A 13,364-nucleotide genomic window follows, 5' to 3' on the forward strand; every position below is an offset into this window, starting at 1 on the left:
TTCCTGCATTCAGTAATTCAAACCATGTAATGAAGCATAGTTTCACTTGTAGAAAGATAAGAGATAAAGGTATTAAAGGAAATAATATTTTATATCTGCTAGAGAAATTGGAGACACAAATGTGAATGCCCTGATTTTCATAAGCATTTAAAGTTGGCAGTGCATTTGTCTGGTCTTAAAGCAGATATAGACCCCTTTTAAACCCTGCTTTGGTAAGGGAATAGTGTAAAATGTCCCTGTAAATCAAACTAAGGACACGGTCTTCTGCCCATTTATCTTCTGACCACAGACACTGTAAAACTCTAATGTGGTCAAGAAAGGCTGCAGCTTTTCTGCATGGTGACATGTTTAAATAAATCTGGAAGAAAGCATGCAAGGTGTGCTTCTGCTTACATGCGTATGCCAGTTGCCTAATTCTGATGTGTAAATGCTTCCTATAGCCTAAAAATGGCAAAGCTTTTATACTTCACCTCACATCACCCTGGAATTCTGAATCCGATTTGTGATAGGAGCCAATGAATTCTGCTTCAGAACTTGTTTTCTTCCAAAAATGAAAAGAAAATCTCTGTGAAAGAGTGGTTGTTCACAGGACTACTGCCTCCTGATTTTCTCTGCATGGTGTTCTCCTTCACACAAACTCATTGTCAGCACTTCGGAACGTGATATACAGCTTCCAGCATATTATAAGATGCTCACTGGGGAAAACATACCATTATTATGAAAGACAGTGTGCTGTCTCACAGGAGACACTTGGCAGGAGGAGTAAGGAAATAAAGTCGGCTTGAAACTATAGCTGAATTTGCAGACTGTTACAAAGCCTGCAAAACAGGAGAAATCCCAGCCTGTTTCAGTTATATTGGCTCTCCTATATCATGAATCCCATGACTTAGGAAGGTCTGTTCCACAGTTCACGAGATGTAAAAGTGGGAGAGACTAGATTAAAGTTGAGGAAGAAAAAGCAGCAAAGACAATAGAAGCAGATTTCCTAGATTTTGATGAGGAATATCTAATAAGAATTCTAAAAGCTGGCCTGTCTTCAGAAACGTTTGCTTGAAGTTCCAAATCCCAATAATGCTTCATGAAAAATATTTTAAGCCTTCTATTTAAAGGCAAGTGTGTGTATGCGCGTGTGCATGTGTGAGTGTGTTGTGGGGTCTGCATTGTAGCTCTTCACCTTTGAAAATAAGTTCTTTTTTCTGCTTATGAAGATCTATGTAAGGTATGGTATGTATGGTAGTGATGCTGAAGTTATGAGCAATGTAATTGCCTTTAACCTAAAAGAGAACTTTATTCAGTATGGACAAGAGAAAATATTCTTCCATGAAATGCTGGAGGTATTTCAATGTATTGGGCAGCTGGGAAACATGATGATGATGATTTAGCTTACATATTCACTCTTGAGTAGCTGAAAGGTTTGAGTAGTGGAATTAATTCCACTTGGAAAGAAGCTCCCAGACTTCAGCATAAGATATGTCTTTCTGGCCAAATGTTTCCTGACTTTCCTGGCAGGAAGTTTTTCTTACAATGTGATGGCTTGAAAGGACGATCTCATTGTTAATTCTTGCAGAGATGTGTGGGTGCTTTTTTTTAGTTTTACTAGGTGACATAATGATGTCTATCTTAAAATAAATGCTTTTTGAAAACTTCATTTTCACAGACATTTCAGATGAAGTCCAGCTGAATCACTGGCCCAGCAGCCACCCCAAATAATTGAGGCCATTAATTTCAGAAGAATGACATCAATGTTCAGTTTGTCCAGAAAGCAGAAGACTAGATTAGTCACCCAAGCTAAGATGCTGAGTTTCTACTTAGCAGATTCAATTCACTTAAGGTAATTTAACTCAATGCCAGAGTAATTGGAGTACCCAGATCCATACCAAGGGTGCAGTTAACAAACCTTCATTCATCCTAGTGCTAGTAAAAAGAGAGGATTTTCAGCCGCCTATGTAGTTCTGATGTTTACCAAATTGTTTATTCACTAGTGAATTTGGGACTGGAGACCTGTAATTTGAATCACTAATAGCCTTCCTCCTGGTCTTCATCTGTGCAAGTCCATTTTGCTGTAAGACTTTACAAATATTTTAGCAGCTGCAGTTAAGCCTGTATTTAACAGGTTGGGCAAAACTGCAACAATAAGTTGTAGCAATGAAGCCTTAAAACCAGCATGAAAGTATTTTAAAGCTTCAACCAAAGCAGGATTAAGAACATGAGATTTTTACTTTTATGATTACAAATAAGAAGGCTCTTCCTTGTTGCTCAAAACCTTTAACCCTCTAAACCTCTTTTCTGTACAAAGCTATGTCCATTATTTGTATTAGCAGATACACAGGGGTGGCTTTAGGACAAGGGCTGCTTTTAGACAAGGTAGGAAACTTCACAGGCCAAATAGGTCTCTTTTGGGTTGAAAGTTATTTTCCTCTGTTGCCATGTCACATGATGGAGGATTGTCCACATTTCAAATGGGTGCTAAATCCTTTCTTGTTACCTTCCCCAAGTAAATCCATGGGGCTCACTTTAACTCTCAAAATCACTTAAATGTTCTTATTTAGGTATTGCTTTGAAGGTCTATTCAAAGTAGTGTGTTGTTCATGTGTCCTTAAAAGAGAAAGAAAACTTTTTAACAAATCTAAGATTTGTTGGTTTTTTTAAATGAGAATTTTCTTTTTTTCCCCTCACACAAAACTGAGAAAATATTGCAAAATTTGCTTTATGATTTTTCATGCAAAATTTTAGCTGGCTGCTTAACAAAAAGATAATCAAGATAGTTCTCTGCTTTGTTCTACCCAACATATGGACAAACTCCCTAAAACTAAGGCTTTGTTTTTCCTACCTTTAGAATCATTTCATAGCTTAAAAAATGTAATTTCCCCCCCTCACCCCCTCACTTGTAATGTTTTTTCTTGTGGTCTGAGAATTAGGGTATATGGCTGTAGATCTGGAAACTTTTTCTACTTATCCCCAAGATCTTAGTACAAATGATACTAACAGGCAACCAACCAAGGAAATGATGATGCTTGGACTGTGTCTTGGAAATGGATGTTTTGAGTGATGCATGGTTATAATTTTGCGGATTGCATTCAGATGTCAGAACTGGCAGTTGCTTCCCCAAACAGCAGGTGTTCAAGCTGACAGACACAGTGGTAACAATAACCAGCATAAAATGTTATGGTGAATTCTATATAGCACAATATCTGTGTTTGATTGCATGCAGAGCCATTAGGCAGTGACAGATTATTAAATCCCCAGACTGATACGAACAAAATCTAAATTCAGTCACTGAATGTGGGGAAAGTCAGTGAGAGATGAGCATGAGCACTCCTTTATTCCTTATTAAAATGACAAAGATGTTTTCAGTACCATCTCCATACATTTACCCCGTGTCTCTTCCCTGTGAGCACCCCTGTAAATATCCCTGAGACACTTATCTGGCCAAGCTCCTTGGGCTGTCTCCCTGCAAACGAAAGTGGAGAAAATTATCAGTAACATATGAGTGAAGCCCCTGAAAAATTCTGAGGCACAGACATGAATAGTGGAGGTAAATGTAGAATTTGATATATTCTTAACCAGAGTAAGCTTACATCAATGTGTCCAAAACCTATTGTATTATAGCTCATATAGAAATGTCATAAGGTAGTTTAGAAAGAACAAACACAGTATTTCAGTACAGTTGAAAAAAAAAAATAAAGAAAGAAACAAAAAAAGGAAGAATCTGGTTTTAGGATGCCTCAGTTTTTAGGCTGGACAAAAGACTCGCAACTTCTTCTAAACTGCTGGATGATCCTTCTGACAGACCTGTGCTCCTAGTCTGACACATACATATTCTCTTAAAATATATATTGTTGATATTTGAACAACATGGAGCTGTAAAGGTGGGTGACCCAAAGAAAATGTGCTTGCTATCCAAAATGCCTGTTGTTCTCTCACTTCAAATATTGACATTTGTCTGGTGATTCTTGTTTAGGTTGTCCATGGACCAATTTAACCAAGACCAGTGTGCCAAGAAATAGGACTTGTCTCAATAGGGAATTTCATAATTATTGCCACTGTTCACTGCCTGCTTTCAGTCTCATTATATTTTTTTGTAAATCAACTTGACTTACAAATTGATTATGTTTACTACCTGTATGTCACCATGCCACACTGTGCTACCCTCTTAGTAATCTTAAATACACAATTTTTTTTCTTAATTTATTTTCAGTTAATGTTTAGACATGCATTACTTGGTCAGTGTTATTCAAGGATCTGTTTACTGGTATTTTACTTGGGGTTTTAATTTACTACTATGAGCTTGGGGTCAGAGAAAGCCACTAAAAGAAATTTTTCACAAATTATTACAGAACTACAGGCAGACAGAAAGAAATTTTCATTCTAGAAAAGTGTTTCTAGAATGGCTGAGAGATTTCTGAAGAATTCAAATTCTTGTAAAGACTTCCTAATCTTAAAATATGCCTTAATCTGTCCTTATTGTTTTCTAACTTTCATTTTATATATCTTATAGTTACGGTGTCATTTTAAGGGACAATTTAATGGCACAAGAGAAGAGACATAGCAAGTGAAAATCTGATTTGATTCCAGAAAAAGAAATTCACAGCAAAGGACATCAAACACTGAAGCAGGAGGCTCAAGGAAATATTACCATTTTAATTTTTGGAAATATTCTAGATTTGGCTGTGTACTACCCTGAGCAACCTGTTCTAGCTTCAAAGAAGGATCTGCGTTTAGCAGGGACTTGTATTGGATGGCCTTCAGAGGTTCTTTTCAACTTAAATAATTCTCAGATTCTCAGAAAATTCTGCTCTTTTGTCAATATTTTGTGAAGAAAGTTCTAGCATACTAATAATAAAATCTAAAATTTTAAAGGATAGCAATAAAATTTTCCACAAAATGGTGACCCGATCGACGTGATAGGCGCCACGGTGGAGTGACGAAAAAGGGTTCGGGTCCTGATGCAGCCAGGACGGCAAAAGTGCTGAATTGAAATAGAGTGCACCGTGCCCCAGGTGACTGCAGAGGCAAGCCTGGCCGATACGTGCTGCCGACGACCTCGGAGGGCTGCAACAGCGCTGACAATATAGGTATGGAGAGGCAAGCAGCATATGATTTATTTACTGCATTCTTGCAGAAAAGGCAGATTAAAGGCATTGATTTGCAAAAAGATCTGCCAGGGTTATTAACATATGGGTATTCTAAGGGGTTCTTTGTAAATCCTCATACAGTACATGAGTTGTCTGAGTGGCGTAAGTTTGGGGATAAACTATGGGAGGAAGTTTTAGATGATGATAAGACAGCTAAAAAGTTGGGAAAGTGGTGGAAGATAGTTCACAATGAATTATTACAACATCAGGCAGAAAAGAAAGCTGCCGAGCAGAGAGCTTCAGCACTAGAGAAAAATAGAGGTTTGAACGGGGAGGATTGGTTGCCTGGTGTTTCCATGCCACCTGCTGTGTCTACAGTGGAGTTACCTCCATTGCGACCTGTGCCTGAGGACACAGAAACAGAGTCGCGTTGTGAGCCCACGGCTCCTCCAGCCCCCTCAGAACAGAAATCGACACTTCGTCAAAGTTTGTCTGTCAGTAAGCCGACCCCTAGGGCAGAGTCTGACCTAACGGAGGCTCTGGCCAGGGAACGGAGGGAAGTTTGGGCGACTTTGGCAAAAGAGGAGCTGGACAAAGGAGATGGGCAGGCTTTGGAACTAGCTACAGAACTGGCTTGTCCTGTAATTTTTCAGCAGCAGGCAGGCGGAGGGTTAACAGCTCAGATTACACCGTTAGATTGGAAGTTGTTGTCACAGTTGCGAGCTACAGTGAGTCAATTTGGAGTTACTAGTGAACCGGCTAGGCAGATATTGGATTATGTTTGGAGTACTAATATATTGCTACCAGGAGATTGTAGAAGTCTTGCTAAGCTTATTTTCTCGCCGCATCAGAGGCTTTTGTTTGGTGCACACTGGCAGGCAGAAGTTAATGAAGCTGTAGCTATACAAAGGCAGCCTGGAGATCCTCTTCATGGAGTAACTGTAGATGAATTGATGGGCTTAGGACCATATTTTCGCACTGAGGCACAAGCTATGCTAGGACCTGAGAAGTGTCGAGAGGCAATGCGACTAGCTCGAAGGGCTATAGATAAGGTGAAAGACCCGGGAGGTTTGCCAGCGTATATGGGAATTAAACAAGGAAGGGATGAGACTTTTGGAGCATTTATTGATAAGGCAGCGGCAGCAATAGAGAGAGCTGGAGTGCCTGAGTTTATGCGTGGATCATTGTTGAAGCAGTGTGCTTTGCAAAATTGTAATGCTTCTACAAGAAGTGTGTTAAACACATTAGGAGCTAATTGGACTATAGAAGATGCATTAGAGAGGATGGCTACTATACCAACGGGGCAGCAGGCATTTTTAGTTGAGGCTATTAAAGAGCTGGGAGAGGGATTAAAAGAGCAGGCAAAAGCTTCACAGACACAAATGTTAGCTTCACAGACACAAGTGTTAGCTGCTCTTGCACCCCTCCAAGCGTCAGTAGCAACCCAGGGAAATGTTTACGGCAGCCGTATGAGATGTTTCCGATGTGGAGGGACAGGACACGTTCGGCGAGAATGCTCTGCTGCTGGAATATGGTGTCCTAAGTGCAAATCGGATACTCATAACATTGCTGCCTGTAAGAGGAGACCGGGAAACGCCCGAAACAGCGCGAACAAGAGCAGCCGCGCTGCGACACAAATAGCTGCTCCAGCCTTTCCAACAGCGACACCTTGCGTCCAGCCACAAGAGGGAGCCTCGGGATGGACTTGGCAGCCGCAGTAGAAGTGACTTTAATGACACCACAGCCGCAGAAGGTCCCCACTGGAGTTAATGGACCTATTATAATAGAGGGCAGGACAATGGGAGCTTTGTTATCGGGAAGATCATCGGCCTCTATGCTTGGATTATTTGTGCTGCCTGGTGTCATTGATGCAGACTATACTGGTGAAATTATGATTATGGTTCATACTCCATTTCCTCCTATTCGGATTAATAAAGGACAAAGAATTGCTCAATTGGTTCCTCTAGAGCAAGTTACTAAGGCTGTATCCTCACGGAAAAGCCGTGGAGGAGATGGATTTGGATCTACAGGAGGTTTGACTCTATTAACTTTGGATCTGAATGACAGACCAAGAAAGGAGGTTTTGTTGGAATATAAGGGACAAAAATGCATGCTTACAGGTTTGCTGGACACGGGTGCTGATTCAAGTATTATTGCACCACAGTGTTGGCCTGCACATTGGCCTTTACAGCCAGCTGCTACAGCAGTAACAGGAGTTGGAGGTTTAACTCTTGCAAGTCGCTCGCCATCTCTTACTGTCTCAATAGATGGTAAAATCATAAAGGCAATATTTTCTGTTGTTCAGTTACCACCTACGGTGCAATGCCTAATTGGGCGAGACATTTTAACACAGTTAGGGGTTGTCCTGACAAATGAGCACCCTTTGGGATAATAGCCATTGCTTGGACTTTCCCGATTCCCATAATTTGGAAAAGTGATGAGCCTATATGGGTAAAGCAATGGCCTTTAAAAAGGGAAAGTCTGCAACATGCTCATACCTTGGTCACTGAACAATATCAACAAGGGCATCTGAAATTATCTACAAGTCCTTGGAATACCCCTATCTTTGTGATAAAGAAAAAGTCAGGGAAATATCGCTTGCTACATGACTTGCGGGAGGTTAATAAACAGATGGAGCCAATGGGTGCACTACAGCCAGGTCTGCCTAATCCAGCAATGTTACCTGAAGGATGGCCTCTATTGATAATAGATCTCAAAGATTGCTTTTTCACAATAGCTTTGCATGACAGGGATACAAAGCGTTTTGCATTTACTTTGCCAGCTCTGAACAGAGAAGGTCCAGATCAAAGATTTGAATGGACGGTTTTGCCTCAGGGTATGCGTAACAGCCCTATTTTATGTCAACTTTACGTAGATTCTGCATTACAACCATTGAGGCAACAGTGGCCACAAGCTATCATTTATCACTATATGGATGATATTTTGATTGCTCAGCCTAAGTCATTTACAAGTCAACAGGTTAAACATGTACAAAACTTGCTGAGACGTTTTAAGCTTGTTGTGGCCCCAGAGAAAATACAGTTAACTTCTCCTTGGAAATACTTGGGATGGACATTGTCTCAAAGTTTGGTAACACCTCAGAAATTAGAACTGAAAACACAGATTGTTACTTTAAATGATGCTCAGAAATTACTAGGTGATTTACAATGGCTTAAACCTATAGTGGGCCTTCCAAATGAACTGTTAGATTCTCTTAGACCCTTATTGAAGGGCACAGACCCAACAGCACCAGTGATCCTTAATCCTCAGCAGAAAAGAACTCTTCAGCAAATTACAGACTGTGTGGTTCAGGGTCGTGTACATCGGCGAATACTGGGAATCCCGCTTAATCTCACTATATGGTGTGGTGAAAAACATTTGCTGGGAGCTTTAACACAGCTAGAAACAAAAACGGGGGAGATAAGGGTGTTGGAATGGCTATCCCCTCCACTTCAGCAAACAAAAACTTTAATTCAAAAAATTGAACTGTTAACAGCTTTGATAAAACGGGGTCGTGAGAGAATTTTGCAGGTTGATGGGCGAGAGCCTGAACTAATACAGATTCCTATGAAAAAGGACTCTTTACAATGGTATTTGGTCAATAGTGAAGAATTGCAAGAAGCTTTGCTAGGAATAGGAGGTGCTGTCATAACTGAAAGTATTAAAAATCCTCCATTACAGTGGATTGGAAAATTGAGTTGGATGGTTCGGCCACAGCGAGAAAAGGAGCCGATTCCTGGTGCAATAACGGCATACACAGATGCAGGGAAGAGGTCAAGAACAGCAGCAATTACATGGCAGGAGCAGGGAGTCTGGAATCATGAAATTCTTACTGCAGATGACTCAGATACCCTTCAGACCTTGGAGTTAGCAGCTGTGGTATGGGCTCTAACAGTCCTGAAGGGGCCTTTGAATATTGTTACAGATTCCTTGTATGTAGTTGGTGTCGTGGAAAGAATAGAGGACGCTGCTATCAAGGAAGTACGAAATCAGAGACTATTTGAACTGTTCATACAACTTCAAAAAGCAGTAAAAATTCGAGAACATCCTTATGCTATTATTCATATAAGAAGTCACAAATGGGAAATTGGTTTAGGAGAGGGTAATGCTCGGGCAGATAAGCTCGTCACAGTTACTCAATCTTCTCCTTTATCAGGGCAAATGCTTGCTAGGGAGGCACATTCTCTGTTTCATCAGAATGCAAAAGGGTTACAACGGGAGTTTGGAATATCCCATGCAGATGCTACTGCTATAGTGAGAGCTTGTCCTATCTGTAGTCATCATAATGGGGGTCATGGCATGGGATGGGGAGTTAACCCACGAGGTCTTTCATCTAATGAACTCTGGCAGATGGATGTTTCTCATGTAAATAGTTTTGGTCGCTTGAAATATGTTCATGTTACTATAGATACATATAGTAAATACATCTGGGCAACAGCTCAAGCTGGAGAAAAAACATTACATGTTATAAGGCATTTGTGTAGTTGTTTTGCAGTAATGGGAGTGCCAAAGCAGATTAAGACAGACAATGGTCCTGCATACATTGGTGGCAGGGTGAATAGATTTTTAAAATCATGGGGAATTAAGCACATTACAGGAATAGCACATTCTCCCACTGGACAAGCAATTGTAGAAAGGGCAAATGGAACTTTGAAGAGATATTTGGAAAAACATAGAGAGATTGGAGATATTCAGGAAAGATTAATGAAAGTGCTCTTTGTTCTTAATCATTTGTGTGTATTTGGGGATTCAGAGGCACCACCTGCAATGGTTCATTATGGTCAAAAAGAAATGAGAAAAAAGGGCAAAGAAGTATGGGTCAGGTATAGGGACCCTAAAACAGGTATTTGGCAGAACCCAGCAAAGGTCCTATATTGGGGAAGGGGATATCTTTGTGTTTCCACCCCTACAGGTTCACTCTGGGTGCCAGCAAAGTGGACTAAACCAGCTCTGGATGAGTCGTCTCTTAGCTCGCCTGACGGATCAGGACCAGAGGAGAATTGAAGAGAAGCTGATTCGCACAGTGGGACCTATTCTTCAAGAGATAAGAGGACTTTCCCCAGTGATTGATCAACTTTTGCCTTCAGAGTTAACTTTTACAGCAATTGTTACAGCTATTGAGGCTTTACAGACTGTTCATATTCCAGGACCAAAGAATCCTGAGTGTCTTAGTTGTGGGAATTTTAATTGTAATAGTTGGATTGCTTTTGTTTGTGGGGGTTGTGGAAAAACATACTGGGAAGATCAAGTATTTTTAAAACGACATTTTTGGTGTAAACATTGTGACTTTCAAAAACGAGGAGATTCTTGGCAGAGAGATTTAATACGGGATACAGGCTTAGGAGTTGCTATAGCTTTACAGTTATTTGAAGCACCAGAACAAAAAATATTAGCTTTTTATAGGTGGGAAGCAGAACACGCTTGTGATAGATTAATTAAGCAAGCAAATTCAAAAGTTTTATCAACAAGGTGTCAAAAGCAAGTGAAGGTATCTATAAGATCTTATTTAGGAAAACCAGTAGTAGGAAATCCAGACATAGAATTAGATAAGCTTATTAAATATGTGCAGACATTAAAATTAAAATCCAAGCAGAAGAAATCATGAGAGCAATAAAGTGGATAATCTATTTTGTTCTTTTGACTAATCTTTGTCAGGGACTAATAGAATTTAATCAGCCCAGAGAAAATATTTGGGTAACCTTGGCTAACATGACTAATCAAAGTTCACTATGCCTTAGCTTGGGAGGAGTGACAAATCCATTTCGTACCTGCCTAACAGGTGTTCCTGTCTGGAGACCAGAGGAATTTTGTGGGTTGATAAGGAATCAGACGCTTTGCAAGAATTTTGCAAAAGTGAAAGGGCCAGACAAGAATATTGGTTATACAGAAGCTCAAAGAGATGGCTATAGGCAATGTCTGTTAGTACTGTCACTTAAAGAAACATTGCAATCTCCACCAGAGGAATTAGATCTCTTTGGAAGTGCTAATGCTAGTTTAGGGAATGCTTCAACAGGAGGATGGTTTAGCTTTGTTCCATTGAATTTGCAGAGTGTAAATAACCCAAGAAACAAATGGGCTTCTCTGGACTCTTCACTGGATTCAGAAAGGGTATCATCTCAGTTATATTCCAACTGTGATGGTTCCAAGATAACGAAACCCTTAAGGTTGCCAAAGGGTGTGTTTTTGATTTGCGGAGATAGAGCTTGGAATGGAATACCGGTAAAACCACAAGTGGGACCCTGTTACCTAGGAAAACTAGCACTGTTCCATCCTAATATATCCTTGCTAATGCAATGGGACAGGCTAGGGAAGACAAGGAAGAGGCGTGATGTACATGACTTAAAATGTGATCAGGTTGGACAACCTCAATTTTGGAGTACTTTAAAACAGGTAATAGTGGCAACCCTGTTACCAGGAGGAGCTGCCAAAAAGGCTATGGTGTTAGCTGAACAATTGGGATGCTGGACTAAAGATGAACTTAACAAAACATCGGAGGTTTTATCTATGCTTGCTATGGATGTACAAAGTGTAAATCATGCTGTACTGCAGAACAGAGCAGCCATTGATTTTTTGTTGTTAGCCCAGGGACATGGATGTGAGGAATTTGAAGGAATGTGTTGCATGAATCTCTCTGATCATTCTGTATCAATACATGCTAAGATTAAAGAACTACAACAGGGCCTTCATCAATTAAAAGAAGAAGATGGTCTAGGGATAGAAGAATGGCTTAAAAGTTTAGGGATTGGTCCTTGGCTAAGAACTTTTATCATGTATGCAGTGGGAATCTTGATTGTTGTTTTACTACTCTTGCTGATTTTGCCCTGCCTGTTTAACTGTCTTCAGAAACTTGTGGAACGCATGGTTCAAAAGATGTGGACAACTAATTTAATGGTCCAAAACAAAAACGGGGGAAATATGGAGAGTTTTGTGGAAGAATGGCTTCGTGAGAAAGGACATGACTACGTGCAGTTAGTGAAGCAGTAGCTGAAAATTGCACAGTGCAGCAATAGCAGATGTAGCAATAATATCTTATGTCCTTGGCTAAGCTGGTTCTCAACAGTAGAATGTTCAGCAAATAGATAAATGTAAGGGAAAACAAAGCAAGCTTAGAAAGCTCCAAAGGCGGGGTTGACCTGTTTTCCATACACCAATGATGAGCTTAAATTTTGCAATATGCATGAGCTTCATTATAACGGGTATAACTATACATGTGTGCTTGAAATAAACGGAGACTTGTTGACATTATAGAATGGACTTGTCTCCCGTCATTTTTTCCACAAAAATTTTAATAGCAAATATTCTCTCTGAATAACACAATGACAGAAGATATTTCATTGAGTTGTCATAGACTGAATTCATTAGAATTAGTATCAGGGAGGTCCCCATTGTCTTTTCCTAGCTAATTGGTGTAACTCCTTTTTCTTTTCAATTAAAATAAAGCATCAGCCTCTACCTCCCACTTCTTTTTTTTTGCTGTCACTTTGCCAATTAAGATATTACAGATGAATGTTCTAATGAATGGTTCATTCCACCTCCCAGCAGTAGAATAATCTTCCCTTCTGCATGCTGATGGTACTTCTCCTTGTCTCATTTTAAATCTCCCAGGGTTTCCACTACTGCATTTGCCCATCTACTTATTAAACAACAAACAGAGCTCGGTTTAATGAAGTTTTCCCTAATTCCAACCTTTTTCTTGTCTTTTTTTTTTTTCCTGGTGATTCTATTCTATCTTGCGTATTATATTAATATTACCCATCTTACTCTTTGTGTTTAAATATTTCTCATTCTTTTACCAGTTTATATGTTATCACCTTCATTTTCCTCTGGGTATTGCTCTTCCCAGCCATTTTTTGCTTCTCTGAAGTCTTGCCATCTTTTTGATCACTGGGCATGTGGAACTAAGAATTGCCTTCAAAGCCCACATGTATGGGAGCCAAGAAGAATTTGGGCTATTTTTCCCTTGCTCTGTGATGAGGTACCTCTGCAAAAACAGGACAGAAGTGCATTTAACTTTCTTGTCCTGAATTTATATTACAGCACAGCTGTAGAAATTTATCATCCACTGTTCCCATCAGGGTTCTTTCAGGATTAGTGCCTCTCTGGGAAACAGCCCCACTGAGTAAGTGAACTCTGGGGTCTAAGAAATGATCCTTTAAGACAGGTTTTTGAAATCACTGGGTTCATATCTCTTATTGGAAAAACAGAGGATAAATGTAGTGAAATGCTCTGTGTGCAATGAAGCCAGCATAATCCTTTCAGCATGTTTAAAATACTAATAGATGCTACCTA

General features: G+C 40.0%; 1 protein-coding gene across 1 annotated transcript; it reads left to right on the forward strand.

Annotated features, from left to right (window-relative positions):
- Positions 1-1,342: 1,342 nt before the first annotated feature.
- On the forward strand, positions 1,343-6,876 carry LOC146764201 (uncharacterized). Its single transcript, XM_085565390.1, has one exon. It carries the CDS (start codon positions 5,078-5,080, stop codon positions 6,794-6,796), a length of 1,719 nt encoding a protein of 572 aa, XP_085421516.1. The 5' UTR covers positions 1,343-5,077; the 3' UTR covers positions 6,797-6,876.
- Positions 6,877-13,364: the final 6,488 nt, after the last annotated feature.

Source organism: Lonchura striata, chromosome 36 (assembly GCF_050655825.1).
Source record: "Lonchura striata isolate lonStrDom1 chromosome 36, ASM5065582v1, whole genome shotgun sequence".
Lineage (NCBI taxonomy): Eukaryota > Metazoa > Chordata > Aves > Passeriformes > Estrildidae > Lonchura > Lonchura striata.

What these genes read in the sequence shown, in the direction of transcription:
- LOC146764201 (XM_085565390.1), top strand. Translation starts at nt 5,078, where the DNA reads ATGGAGAGGCAAGCAGCATATGATTTATTTACTGCATTCTTGCAGAAA.